Raw genomic sequence first — 14,237 nt, 5'->3', positions numbered from 1 at the left:
TGGATCCCTCGCACCAGAGTGTGGAGGGCACCCTGCACGCCCTGGAGAGTAGGGGCTGGGTGAGCGCGGGGCTCGGCCTGGGGGCAGGCAGCGCAGGGGACCGAGGGACCCCGGCCCCGTCCCCACCCCGACTCCCACACACACACACACACAGGCAGCCCCAGGGCTCCCCCCACGGGCAGCCGGCCCCTCAGGAGCTCCCCCCAGGGCGGCCCCGAGGTCTGGCTCCCCGCTGGAGCTGGAGAGGCATCGGGGAGAAGAGAAGCGGCCGGCGCTCGGCGGGGACCCGCTGCCACCCACGGGAATGTGGCCGAGCCGGACCTTCCAGCTCAGCTGACCCCCCGGCGGGACGGGACGGCACGGGACGGCACGGGACGGCACGAGGGGGCCCGGGTCGGCCGGGAGAACCCAGCTAGCCGCCCAGCGCCAGCACCGGAAATGATGGTGCTTCTTCAACCGTTTCGGCGTCAGGACGACGCGGCCCGAGGATCAGATCGCGGCACGGCGACAGACAGGCACACACCCCAAACCCAACAAACGTCGGAATCCCCCGACTGTTGTCAGACAGCAGCCGGACGGTTACAGACGTGACGCTGGGGTCCCCGGTAGGACACACGGAGGACGCTCCAGACCACGGCTGCAGAGGCGCTGGAGGCCCAGGGATGCGCCTGCGGGTGCCCACGGGGAGCGCGGGGCGGCGGGAAGCACCCTACAGAGGGGGGCCCCTCCTGGGAAAGGACGCCGGGTCCCCGCGAAGGCTCCCGATGCTGACAGCTGTCCCCCTCTCCTTCAGCTTCTGGTTCCCCCCCCGCCCCATTTTGCTCTTCCTGATTCTCCGTCGGCCTCCGCCCTGCATCCGAGCCACTGACCACACGGGCTTCTTTAGGACGTCGGGTCCCAAAAGGAGGCCGAGCTCTGGCTCCCGGGATCGGGAAGGACCATCGCCGAGGTTTATGCTGATCCCCCCGAGCTCGTGCCTTCCCGGCTCTTCTGTCCTGCAGAACGAGGGGAGGCACGGGCCTTACGGGGAAGGAGGCCCACTCCCACTCGGGCGGGACCGTCCCTCGTGGGGGACCCCGTCATCTGGGCCCGGGAGAGCGAGCGGGGCCATCAAGAACAGGTCGCAGGCTAGACATGGTCCGCTCTGAGGTTTGTCCTGAAGCGAGCACTCCCCTTCCACGTCACGCTGTCTTAGTTCATCCATTTATTATTTGTTAAAGGTTTTACGTTTATGTCCTCTCTACACCCAACACGGAGTTCCAGCTCACAGTCCTGACATCAAGGTCCCCCGACCAGGCCGGCCAGGCACCCCAGGGCCATGTTTCTCATCTCTTTGCTGGCTCGCCTATCTCTGCACCCAACTGGGACATCGAGTCCACGACGGGGGAGCTTTAGCTACCTCCGAACCCGCAAGAACCCGGAACGTTCTCGCTGTGTCCCCATCCTAGAACGACCTTCGCCGTCGAACAGCAACTCAAATAAATCGGCAGCCAGCCCAATGACTCCTGGTCAAGGAAACGGCCAACTTGTCACGTGTGTGGGCCCCGCTCCCTGGGCTCCCGGGGCTCCCGGGGAGGCTCCGCTTTCTTTAACATCGACCAAGGTCCCAATGACTCCACCGCACCTCGACGCCGGGGCTCAGTTTCTGCCCTGACACGACACAGGCAGCTCGTCGGCTTCAGTTACTCCCTGTCAATCAATCAAAGGGAGCCTGGCCGCTCTCGGGGTGGTTGGGGTGGTTGGTAAGAACACGCGACTCTTGTTCTTGGGGCGGAGAGTTCAAGCCCCATGTGGGTGTAGAGATGACAGAAAAATAAAATCTTAAAAAGAAAATCAGTCAGTCGGTCTGGGGGAGACACAGCCCCGGATCCCACAGGGGCAGGGAGCCAGCTGACGGGTCTACGCACACTATTAGAAGCAGCAGAGCACAAAGTCAGAACTTCCAGAAGTCTGCTAGAGGGGGCGACACGCCGGCCTCGACGGTGCTCGGGAGGCGAAGTGGGGGGCGGCCCCTGGAGCGACAGGGTGGGCTCAGGGTCCCCGGGGTCCCAAGGACGGTGGCGCCAACGGTTCCCAGGCCCAGGAGCGGGGACCCCGGCCGAGGGCCGCGGGACTAGGGCCAGCTGTCTGCCCTGTGTGGCCACAAACTGCAAACCCCTGTGCGGTCACGGGGCCGCGTCCCTGGGCCGGGCCAGCAAAGGCCAGAAGTGGGAGGAGACCCTCCCGGGCGGGAGGAGCACGGGTCTCCCCCAGGGCAGCCCCTAAAACTTGGAGGTTTGAAACTCAGTCACTTGTCCGAGATAAAAAGAAAAAAAACAAAACAAAACAAAACTCGGACACAGGCAGGGTGAACGCAGGGTTCTGACAGAAACGGTGGAGACAAGAGGGCTTGATGGCACATCAGAAACTATATGCCAATAGGACAACCTACAAGAAATGGACACCATGACACTATATATAGAAAACTACAAAAATGAACAAACAAAAAAATGTTAGAACCGGTAAATGAATTCAGTAAAGTCACAGGATACATAATTAATGCACAGAATTCTGTTGCATTCCTATACCTCAGTAAGAAGGTAAGAAAAAGAGAAACTAAGACATTAATAAAAATAAATTTAAAATGAAACAAAAAATAATATTATACTTAAGAAAAAACCTAAGGAAACAGCTATAAAAACTTACTCTGAAGACGATGATGGAAAGAAATCGATGACACAAAGAAACGGGAAGAGACACTCCACACTCGTGGACTGAAAGGGTACGAAGTGTCTTCACAACCGAGAGCAGCCCAGACATTCCTATAAACCCTATCAAAATGCCCCCAGTATTTCTCACAGAGCTAAGATAAATGATCTTCAACTTTGCATGGAACCTCAAAAGACCCCAGACAGGCGAAGCAGCCTTGCAAAAGAAAAGCAAAGTAGGAAGCTTCACATCGCTAGATTTCCAGTTATGTCACAAAACTGTTGTGATGAAGACAGTACGGTCCTGGCACGACAACGGACACACAGACCAAGAGCACAGAGCAGACCTCCCAGAAATGAACCCACAACTATGTCGTCGTTTAATCCTTGATAAAGCTGGAAAGAATATCCAGTGGGGAAAAAAATCTACAAATGGTGTTGGAAAAACTGGATAGACACAAGCCAAAGAATGAAATTTCTAGTTTTTGATTTTACTTTTGTGTGTGGCTAAATTCCTAGAAAATATATAACCCACCAAAACTGACACATAGAGAAATAGAAAATTTGAATAGACCAATTCTCAGCGAAGCTGTTGAGTAATAGAAAAAAAATTCCCAAAACGCAGAAGTCCACGACCAGATGGCTTCATGAGTGAATTCTATGAAACATTTAAAGAAGTATTAAAGCCTAGAAAGAGTATTATGCTAAGCACAATATGCCAACCCTAACCCTAACCCTAACCCTGACCCTGACCCTGACCCTGACCCTGACCCGGAAGCCTCCCCGCGGGTCCTGAGGAGGCCGGGCCCCTGTGGGCGTGGACGCGACCCCCACACGGCTGTTTCCCGTCTGTTGACTACGTGGGACTCCCAGCGCTGAGAGGGCACCTCCGTGGCTTGTTCCTGCTCTCGGGGGAGACGATTTCAGGTCGTCACCCTCGGGGATGACGTCAGCTGCGGGCCTTCCTACGCGGCCTCTCCTCTGTTGACAGACCTTTCCTAAAACCCCCTGTGCTTTTCATGCTTTGTTCTGTCAAATGCGTTTTCTGCGACTCTTGAGGGGATCGTCTCCTTTCTCTTTGTTTTTGTTGTTTTTTTAAAGATTTTATTTATATATCCTTGAGAGACACCGAGAGACGAGAGAGAGAGAGAGAGAGAGAGAGAGAGAGAGAGAGAGGCAGAGACACGGGCAGAGGGAGAAGAAGGCTCCGTGCAGGGAGCCCGATGTGGGACTCGATCCCGGGACTCCAGGATCACGCCCTGGGCCGAAGGGAAGGCAGGCGCTGAAGCGCTGAGCCCCGCCGCCCCCCTCCGCCCCGGGCCGCCCCATGTCCTTTCTCTGGTTAACGGGATGGATCGTGCTGAGTGATCAGAGGGGCCGCGGGGGGCAGGTGGGCAACGTGGATGAACAAATAGGGAAAGCTACAAGCGTGTGGTTCTAAATAAAGGAATCCCGGAAATTTAGAAAGTACGGCCTGGCAATAGAGTCAGGACCGTGGGGACAACTCGGTACGGGGACAGACGGTGACGCCGCTTCTCGCGGGGAGAGCTGAGCGAGGCACAGAATTGTCAAGTCGCCAGCTGTAGCCCTGAAACTACTGTCCCCTTGGGTGTCGACGGCACTTCAATAGATACCAAGGAAAAGGGGTTTCCGGTGGGAATCCCGGTGGGTCCGTGAAAGGCATTTACACGGTCGTGACGCACACGAAGGCGCCTCTGCAGAGGGGATCCAGATGCTCACGTGTCTTCATGTTAATGTTTAGAAGATGTACTTGGGAGACGGTGCGGGGGGCAGGGGCGGAGGGACAGGGGGAACCTGGAGCGGACTCCTCACCCACCGGAGACCGAGCCCCACCCGAGGCTCCACGCCACAACCTGGAGATCCTGGCTTGAGCCAAACTCAAGAGTCGACGTGGAACCGACGGACGGAACCACCCAGGAGCCCCTCAAATGCTCCTAACTGCAACCCCACGCTGTGAACCCTGGGGGGCGGGGGGGGGCATCTGTGACCCCCAGTCTGCCTTGAAGGGCGGGAGGCCTGCAGGGCCCGAGGATGGGAACTGAGGATGCGGGAGGCTGCCTGCATCGCCTTCCCGCCCGGCGTGGGGACAGGACCCTCCCCCGGGACCCTCGGCCACCAGGGTGAGGGCTGAGTGCTGATTGGACCCCGCCTGCCCACAGTGATGATGCGGGACCCCGCTCTGGGCGGAACTGTGGTGCCCCCGGGTTCCACCGCTGCCTGGTGCCCACTCTGCGTCCGCAGACCTTCGGAGGCACCGGTGCTCCGGATCTGGCTCGCAGCGACCCGACTCTCCTGCTCTCCCCAGTAGCCCAGGACTCGTCTCTCCTCAGTACCCCCACGCTCCCACTCTCCCCAGTACCCCGCTACTCCCACTCTCCCCAGTACCCCGCTACTCCCACTCTCCCCAGTACCCCCACCCTCCCACTCTCCCCAGTACCCCGCTACTCCCACTCTCCCCAGTACCCCCACCCTCCCACTCTCCCCAGTACCCCAGTGCATAAAGAGGAGGCGCCCACACAGCGACAGGTCACAGGTGAGTGGCAGCTGATCCCTGATCCCCGCGGGCCACAGTGGGGCCTGTGGATCCGCGTGGGGGCACAGGCCTCCCGCGCTGGGGTCCACAACACCCCGACCCCCATGCGATGACCGTGAGCAGCTCCCACAGCCCTTCCACAGCCCCACGGGGTGAGAGCGGCCACCCTGCTGCCCCCGTCCAGGGAAGGAGGCTGCAGTCGGAACTCAGGCAGCTCCCCCGGGACCCCCGCTCCCCTGTAAGCCCTCTGCTGTGCAGGCACCCAAGCCATGACCTTTCCAGCCTGTCCTAGACGCATGGACCCCGACAGGGGTGACTGTCACCCCCCCATCCCGCCCTGCGCCCGCTGGGTCCCCCTGGCCCGTGAGCAGGCTTGCTCTTCAGGCTCCAAAGAACGTGGAGTCCCTCGTGCTCCCCCAGGGCCCCCCTCAGGCTATTCACACATCGCTGCCCTCAGGGTGGGGAGTTCGGTCGCACTCTTGCTGGCATCAGGTTTTAATTTTGATGAAGTCCAGTCCGTCGCTTTCTCCCCTTGGTCGTGTGCTTGTGGAATCTCGGAGAAACCTTCCATTCCCGCCCCCCCCCCCCCCAAGCCCGCAGGGACACTCGCTGGCCGGCCCACCCACCACCATCTCTGCGCCGGCCCCGGGCTGGGAGACGTCACCCCCGAGCATCAGGTGGGCAGTTCCCCGGAGCCCCTGGGTCCCCCGCCCGTGTGCTCCTGATACCGGGGTGGGAGCGCTCTGTGACCCCAGCGTGACGGCGTGCCCTGGGACAGTGGCTGGGAAGGTGGACTGTCGGTGGGCGACGGACAGACAGACAGGCAGCGAGGGCCCGTGTGTGATGCCTGTGCCCCTCGGGGCTACGGGGTTGTCTCCGGCTCCGGTCAGACAGAGGGGCGCCCGCCCACGGGGAGCACCCGGACGCATGTGTCCTCGGAAGGTTCTCACGCGCCGTCATCCTTGGATGTGTTTGGATTGCAGCACGATGCAGGAGGACCCGGAGACCCTGCTGGCCTTGCAAAGGGCCAATATCGTGGCCCAGTACCATCAGGTGAGGCCCAGAAGGGACCATAGACACTACACACCCACGACAGGGGGGACCGTACCTGCAAGAGCAGGTGAGGCTCAAGAGGGGATCAGAGCCAAGGATGAGCCAGGTCAGCCCAGGCAAGGACCACAGTCACCAGGAACAAGTGAGACCCTGGGGATGGTCCCGGTGTCAGTAGCAACTAAGGGTCCATCCTGGATCCTCGTCATTGGTAGCGGAGGAGCCCAGGCACCAGGTACAGGTGAGGCCCGGGTGGGGACCAGAGTCACCAGGTCCAGATGAAGACCACAGCTACCAGGTCCAGGTGAGCCCAGGTGGGGACCAGAGTCACCAGGTTCAGGTGAGGCCAAGGTGGGGACCACAGTCGCAGATCCACATGAGGCTCAGGTGGAGACCAGAGTCACCTGGGTGAAGCCCACTTGGGGACTAGAGTCACCAGGCCTGGGTGAGGGCCAGGTAGGGATCAGAGTCACCAGGTCAAGTGAGGCCCAGGTGGGGACCACAGTCGCCGGGTCCGGGTGAGGCCCAGGGGGGGATCGTCACTGATAGACAGAAGCAGGTGAGGCTGCCAGGCTGCGCCCACTCTGGCGCCCGGCCAATCTCAGGGGTCGGCGCTCCCTCAGGATCCAGGGGAGGGAGGAGCCCTTCTGCTCCCTCCTGTCTCTGTCCCCACTCCCCTGCTCTGATCGGTCCCCACCACGGAGCCCCCTCTGTTGCAGGCGCCCCAAGCAGGGTCTCCGCAGGACCTGTCACTGTGCAAGGTCGCCGACCACCAGGGCTTTCTGCAGTGAGTCCCCTGGACACCCCTCATCCATCCCAGGGCGGGTGGCCTTTGCAGGAACACCTCTCTGGAGGCTGACCCCCCCGCCCCCAGGTCGGGACCTGGTCCCCTGGAGCCCTCTGAGGGCCATGTCTGCGCTGGGTTGCAGCTGAGACACCCCGGAGGCCGACCCGGGACGTGGGCAGGAAGGGAGCTGGGCCCGGGGGAGGCCCCTGGACACTCAGAGGAGGGGCCCCCACGCCTGCTTTGGGCAGGCCCAGGTGTCAGCCTGCTGCATCCGGGGGTGGTGGTGGGGTGGGGTGTCCAGTCCCTTCAGCAGGGGATCCCGCCCGTGAGGGGCTCTGGGGCCGGGGCGTGCTCTCCGTAGGGGGACGGCCTGGTCTGGGCCGAGTCCGCAGGGGTGCTCTCGCCCACACCCGAAGGCTTTTGCGGGGCTGCAGGTGGATGCCGGGGACCAGGCCAGCGCAGGGAGGGGGGGGGGCCGCAGAGGGAGGCCCCGACCAGGCAGGAGGAGGCAAGAGGAGGAGGGGGCTGCCCTGGGCGGGAAGGAGGGAGGGGACAGCCCAGTGGCCTAGGTCGCAGGGGACGAGGCTGATGGGTCAACAGCCCCACGAGAACCTGACGGACGCTGGAGACCCCAGGTGGGGCCCCCTCGGCCCTGCTCACGGCCCAGTGTCTGCTGGGATGGCTCAGGGGTGGTCGTGCTCAGGGGCTCCGACAGGACGGGAGGTGAAATGGGCCAGGGTGGCAGAGGGGACAGCAGAGAGGGGAGCCCGGGGACAGCAGGGGGACGGCCAGGGGGCAGGGGGAGGCCGGCTGGACGCTGGGCAGTCAGGCCCTGGGGAGGCGGGGGGACCTCAGCGGGACGGTCACGGGGCACCCGGGCCACGCTGACAGCTCTCGGGCTGGTCCATCGAGGAGGGGGGCAGGTCACCCCCTGGGGGCGCCGAGGGGTCCCCGCCCAGTCCACCACCGGCAAACACCCTCCTCAGACCCCCCAGACGCCGCCCCCGCCCGCCCTCAGGCCGCTGGCAGCCCCTGCCCTCCCCGGGGGAGCCCTGCCCTCCCCAGGACGCTGGGTGCAGACGGGGTGTGTGTGTGTGTGTGTGTGTGTGTGTGTGTGTGTGTGTGTGTGTGTGTGTGTGTGTGTGGCTGTGGGGCCGGGGCCTCAGGGCTCTGCGTCTCCTGCCTTCCAGGGACAGGGAGCTGCCCGACCCCAGCGCCCGCGAGGCCAAGGTGAGAGCCCGTCCTGGGCCCCGGGCAGGACGTGGGGGGGAGCTGGGGCCAGCTGTCTGCACCGCGTCCCCCAGGACATCCCCGGGCGTCTCCCCAGTCCCCCGTCCCAGCGCTGCACGGGCCGCCGGGAACGCACCCGAGACCCGGAGCCGCGGTCCGCGGGGGGCCCTGTGCCTTCCTGGCTCCTCCGGGTCCCGCGGGGCACTGGACGCGGCCCGAGCGCCCACCTCCCGCGGCGGGAGCCTCACCTGCGGCCCCCGCCTGTCCTCTCCCAGAAACTCCGCCAGGAGACCCGGCGCGCGGACAAATGGATAAAAATGCTCAAGCGATGGGACCACTACCTCCCCAGCGAGAAGGTGGGGCGCTGGGTGCCCCCGAGGGCTCTCCGTCCCGACGGCCCTGGGGGGCCGCCCTCAGTGTCCTCCTGCCCCGTCCTCGGGGGAGCCCCCTGCCTGGGGAGAGTCTGCTGGGAGCCCGGGCCTCCCTCCCCAGGCCCCGGGACGGCGGTGGGGGAGCGTCAGGTCGGGGCCAGGGTCCCTGCTCCTCGCGGGGGACGGGGGGGGGGCGGGGGCCCAGATCCAGGGAGACCCAGCCTCTCTGCAGACACCCTGGAGCCGACGCCGGAACCTTCTAGATGCCTCGTGTTCCCTGGGCTCCAAGGGGCCGCCCTGGGCCCCTCTCACCAGCACTGCCTTCCTCCCCGCAGCTGCGACGCAGGGTCTACAAGGGGGTCCCGCCCCAGGTGCGGGGACAGGTGTGGCTGCGATTGCTGAACGTCGACCAGGTTAAGGCCAGCAATGCCGGGAAATACCAGGTGGGACCCGACCCGTCTACTCCCCGTGGACCCTCGGTCCCCTCCCTGCCCAGGGCTGACCCTCCGTGACCCCTCCCCACCCGGGGCTGAACTCCCGTGTCCCCTCCCCACCCGGGCTGATCCTCCACGTCCCCTCCCTGTCCAGGGCTGACCCTCAGTCCCCTCCCCGCCCACGACAGCTGGGCACAGGCCCTCACGCAGGCCCCGCGGGCACGGTGGGCACTCCCGCCGTCCCCGGCCTCCCAGGGGAAGGGTGGAGGTTCCTGCAGGACACACTCCTGTGGTGGCCCCGGGGCTCCCTGCCCAGGACGGCAGCTGCTGACAGGTCGGGGTCTGTGTCCCTGACGCCGGCTCCTCCTCCCGGGGTCTCCCCGCAGGCAATGAAGGAGGCGGCCCTGGTCTCCTCCCGGGACATCGTGCAGATCGACCTGGACGTCAACCGCACGTTCCGCAGTCACACCATGTTCTGGGACCGCTACGGGGTCGGGTGAGGCTGCTGGGCCAGCGGGGTTCGGGGGTCGGGGGCCCGGCCTGGGAGAGGCCCGGGGGCTTCTGTGCCGGGGACACGGGGTCTCCGAGGCCGGGGGGAGCGACGGCAGCAAACAACACACTGCCACGTGGTAGGGTGCTGGGGATGACCCCCGTGCCCCCAACCCCAGGGTCTCGGGGATGGGGAGGCCGCAGGACGGGGCCTCCAGGGGTCACCGTCTGAGCTGAACCCCAAGGGGGTGAGGGGCGGCCCCGTGAAGAGCAGGGGGCCGGGGTGGGGGCGTGGGGGGCACGAAGGGGACCTGGGGCCAGGGTGCATGGCCGCGGCTGGACCGGGACACGTGGACCCGACGAGGGTCGGACAGGTCAGGGTGACACCCACCCTCCGGTGCTTTATGTACTTCTGAATTCTGGGCATTTTGTTTTAGACAATTTGCACTTGGTGAGCACACACGGCATGACGCCCCCCCCCCCCCCCCCAGACGCCGCCCCGGTCCAGGCAGGCCCTGCGCGGAGCACACGGGGCCCCAGGGGCAGGGGCAGGGGTCACAGCAAACCCCAGACTGGGGTCGCCTTTATCTGTAGACGTCTCCGTGTGCACCTTAGAGAAGGGGGTGCCCTGTGTCCGCAGCCCCCCACCCCATCCCCTCACCCACCGCCCCCACGCCATCCCCCTGCATCACCCCCCACACCATCCCCCACAACCCCAGACCCCCACCCCTACACTATCGGTCCCGCCCCCACCCCCACCCCACCCCACCCCCACGAGGACGCGGTGCAGCTGCCCCCTGTGGGACATGCTCAGCCTCCCCGGCCACCTTGGGGTTCTCTGGACGGCCTGCTCCCGTCAGAAGCCCGGGTGTCCCGCAGAGTCCCCAGGGGCCGCGGGGGGGTGGGGAAGGCAGGGAGCCCCCCGACAGGGGCTTGCAGGTGGGTGGAGCATAGGGTGCAGCTACCTGTGTGTGCAGCGGGCGGGGTGTGTGGGAGCCCGGGACCCCAGGGGTGACCTGCAGGGGCGCCAGGGGCGGGGCTGGGGATACGCCAGGCATGGGTGGCTGGGCTTCCCGGGCGGGCCGCTCGGACCGTCTCCCCACGAGAACTCGGTGCTCCTCCCTGCAGGGAACCTGCTGCCCCCCGGGGCCCCCGCGGCCCTCAGAGCGCGGCCGGGTCAGGCTGACCTGTGACCCCCGGCCCGCGGGGAGCCGGCCTCCAGCAGCCCGGGCCCGGGGGCCGCGGAGCCGGGGTGCAGACTCAGGCCGCCGTGCGGGGGGGCATCGGGCGGCTCCTGGCAGCGCTGAGGGGGCCGCACCCCGTACCCCCCCGTGCTCACATAGTGACCCCAGGGGTTCGCAGCCTGTATCGGGGTCACACCTGCACGACGTTCCCTGCTCTCCTCACGGCGGCTCAGACCTGGAGCCCCGAGATGCTCTGGGATGGGCGGGCCCGGGGTGCCCCCCACAGAGTCCAGCCCAGGGACACCTGGGAAGACCTGGGGGTGCGCTCAGGGCCACGGATGCCCCGGCTGCGTGGGCTCGGGGCAGGGGTCACGTGGGGCTGGTGGTGTTCCCGGGACACGGGGCCGGGCCAGGCCAGGGCAGCGGAGGAGAGGCGTCAGGGGCTGCGGGGACCGGGGCAGGGGGAGCGCTGGCTCCCATGGGGGCGTGCGGGGGGGGGGGGGCCGCTCCAGGGCTGGAGGCCCGGGGCGCTGGCGGCGCTGGGGGAGCCCGGAGCTGCACACCCCACGGCGGGAGCCGCTCGGAGGCGTCGGACACCCCAGGGTGCACTGAACCCCCGGCACGCTGCACGTGTGAGGTCGCCGCCTGTCCCCGTGCGCAGACCTGACCCCGGAGATCGGCCCCCGCGGAGGGGCCCTGCGGGCCGCGGGGCCTGCGGGGCGGGTGTCGGCACCTCGGCGGCCTCGCTGGGCGGGGGCTGACTGAGCAGAGCCCCCCACTGTCCCCCCTCCTAGGCAGCGAGCCCTGTTCTGCGTACTGGCAGCCTACTCGCTGTACGACACGGTGAGTGTCCCTGCCCCCGCCTCCTGCCCCGCGGGCGGCCTTGTCCTGAGTGGTGGTGACCAGCGGGACTCACAGTGATGGCCCCGGCTCCACGGCCCCCGAGATGCCGGGGAGGGTCTCTCTCCTCCGGGACGGGCAGGGGGCGGGGTGCAGACCTCCCAGGGGAGGCAGGGCCTGCGTGCCCGAGGGCCGGGGCTGCCCGGGGCCCCCGCGTGCACCGCGGCCGTCCTAGAGCTCGGGTCTGGACCCTGACAGACGGCACTACCGACGAGAGCCCGGGCGGGGAAGGCTCCCACTCCCCCGAAGGGAACGAGGCCGAGGCGCCCAGGAGGCCGCCCCCTTCCACGGCGCATTCCAGAAGGGTCCCCGAGGACCCCAGCTCACACGCTCCCCGGGCCCCGCGGGGTGTCCTGGCCCAGCTCCCCTCGTGGGACCTGCCAGGGGCCACAGTCAGGCCCCCCCACCCCCCCGCCGACCTGCCCTCTGGGGGGTCTCCAGACCTGGCGGGTCCCCTACAGCCTGGCACAGCTCACGGAGGCCCCTCCTGCTGGCCTGAGGACGGGGGTCCTGGCACGGCGGCCGCAGGGCTCGGTAGCGGGGCCCGGGGTGCTCGCGCCCCAGCTGGTCCGGGTGGCCCTCACCTGCTCCCCCGCCCTCTGGGAGCCCCCTCCGGGAGCCCGGGCTGGGAGGGAGCCGGGGGAGCCTGACGCCCGCGGGGAGGGCTCAGAGGGGGCCTCGGGGCGCACGCCCTCCGTGGGGCTCTGGCTCTTGCAGGAGGTGGGCTACTGCCAGGGCATGAGCGAGATCGCGGCCGTCCTCCTCATGTTCCTGCCCGAGGAGGACGCCTTCTGGGCGCTGGCCCAGCTGATGGTGGGCGACCGGCACTCCATGCACGGTAGGGGCCCGCCGGGGAGCTCAGGAGGGCCTCCCTGCAGGCTGCTGCACCGGGGGGCAGGCGGGGACCCCCCAGCTCGCCCCCCCACGGGCAAGGGCCCCGCCTCCCCGGTGGCCTCGGGGTCCCGGAGCCACGGCCACCCGCCCCACCGTCTGCAGGCCAGGCACGCACTCCCGTTGCTCCCCCAGCCTCCCGCCGGGCTGCCGGCTTGTCCCCCAGGCCCCCCTGCCAGCCCACGGCCACACGGGGCCCAGGGGGCAGCGTCTCCCCCTCCCGGGGGCCCCCAGCCTCACTCCCAAGCCCCACAGCAGAGGGCCGTGCACGCCCATCACCCTCCCCGTGGCCTGCACCCGCTGCCCCTCGGGGCTGGGGACCCGCCTGTCCCCGCGGCGGCCCCCGCAGGAGAGAGGGTGCTGGGTCAGCCGGGCCCGGTCCTCAGCCCCCAGCCCACGCCCCGCGGGGTCTCTGTGAGGACGAGGGTCCCCGGGCCCCGCGCCCCCGGCCTGGGAGGCAGGCCCTGCCCTCTGGGAAGAGCGGATCCAGCCAGGGCTCCGAGGGCGGTGGGCGCACGGGGGTCAGGGCGTGGCGGGGAGGCCCCTGCCCCGACACCCCCCACCCCGCCTGGTGCAGGAGGAGGCCCTGACCGTGGGGGCCTGGGGCCTTCTCAGGCTTCTTCGTCCCGGGCTTCCCGAAGCTCCTCAGGTTCCAGAGACATCACGAGCGGGTCCTCCAAAGAGCTCTCCCGGACCTGAGGAAGCACATGGCGAGTGGGGGCGAGTGGGAGCTCCTGAGGCTCCGTCCCCGGAGCCCGGGGCAGGGGGTGGGGGGCATGGCCCTCCCTCCGAGCTGCCCAGAGTTGGGGTCACGTTCCTCCCCCTGGGGCCCGGGGGCGCCCTCGGGGCTGGGCTGGGCCGTGGGGAGCGCGTCCACCCGGCTCCAGGGGCCGCGGCGTGGGGCCTGAGCACCCCCTGCCCTCCCGCCAGGACGAGGAGCAGATGTCCACCGGCATCTACAGCCCCAAATGGTTTCTCCAGTGCTTCCTCGGCCGGGTGAGGCCCGCCCCCGGGACCCCCGCTCCCGGACCTGCCCCCTGCCCCCGGGGAGGGCCCAGCTCAGCCCCACCCTCCAGACGAGCCAGGCCCGACCCCGGGGTCCTGAGGCTGAGGCTGAGGCTCGCAGCCCAGCCCGTCCTGGAGAAGCCCAGAGGGTCCCTGGACGAGGTCCCGGGGGGCGGCCCGTCTCTGCCTCAGCTCCCCCGGGGGAGGCCGGGTCAGCCCGGGGTGTGGACGGGCCCTCGGCCCATCGGGCGGCCAGCCTGGGGTCCTCTCGAGGCGTGGTGTCGTCAAGTGCGGGCAGAGTCTGTGCCCCCAGGGGTGCGGGAGGTGCTGGCCGGGGTCGGAACCCGGAGCGGCCGGGAGTCCCTGATCTCCCTGGGAGGAGGGCACGCACGGGGAGGCGGGGGGCGGGGGGCGGGGGGCGGGGGGCGGGGCGCTGCGGGGCCTCGTCGCAGGCAGCCGGGGGCCAGATGGCAGGCCTAGCCTAGCCCCAGCCGAGCCCCCCAGGGGCCCTGCTCAGGCCGCTCCTCCCACCCCGCCGTCCCCCTAGACCCCCTTCTCGCTCACCCTGAAGCTGTGGGATGCCTACGTGTTGGATGGGGAGAGGGTGCTCACGGCCATGGCCTATACCATCCTCAAGGTGCACAGGAGTAAGTGA

At 67.4% G+C, this 14,237-nt stretch overlaps 1 protein-coding gene across 1 annotated transcript in view; it reads left to right on the top strand.

The window, feature by feature from the left end:
• The window catches only part of LOC140596773 (uncharacterized), a 69,211-nt gene extending 54,974 nt beyond the window's left edge, over positions 1-14,237 (top strand). The window contains exons 27-31 of the mRNA XM_072745262.1: positions 11,581-11,629; positions 12,404-12,524; positions 13,193-13,287; positions 13,508-13,573; positions 14,130-14,237. Coding sequence (XP_072601363.1) covers positions 11,581-11,629; positions 12,404-12,524; positions 13,193-13,287; positions 13,508-13,573; positions 14,130-14,237 — 439 coding nt within the window. The remainder of the gene's footprint in view (positions 1-11,580; positions 11,630-12,403; positions 12,525-13,192; positions 13,288-13,507; positions 13,574-14,129) is intronic.

Source organism: Vulpes vulpes, unplaced genomic scaffold (assembly GCF_048418805.1).
Source record: "Vulpes vulpes isolate BD-2025 unplaced genomic scaffold, VulVul3 u000000714, whole genome shotgun sequence".
NCBI classification, from domain to species: domain Eukaryota; kingdom Metazoa; phylum Chordata; class Mammalia; order Carnivora; family Canidae; genus Vulpes; species Vulpes vulpes.
Note: the sequence above shows the minus strand (reverse complement) of the source record. Positions and strands in the feature narration are given on the sequence as shown.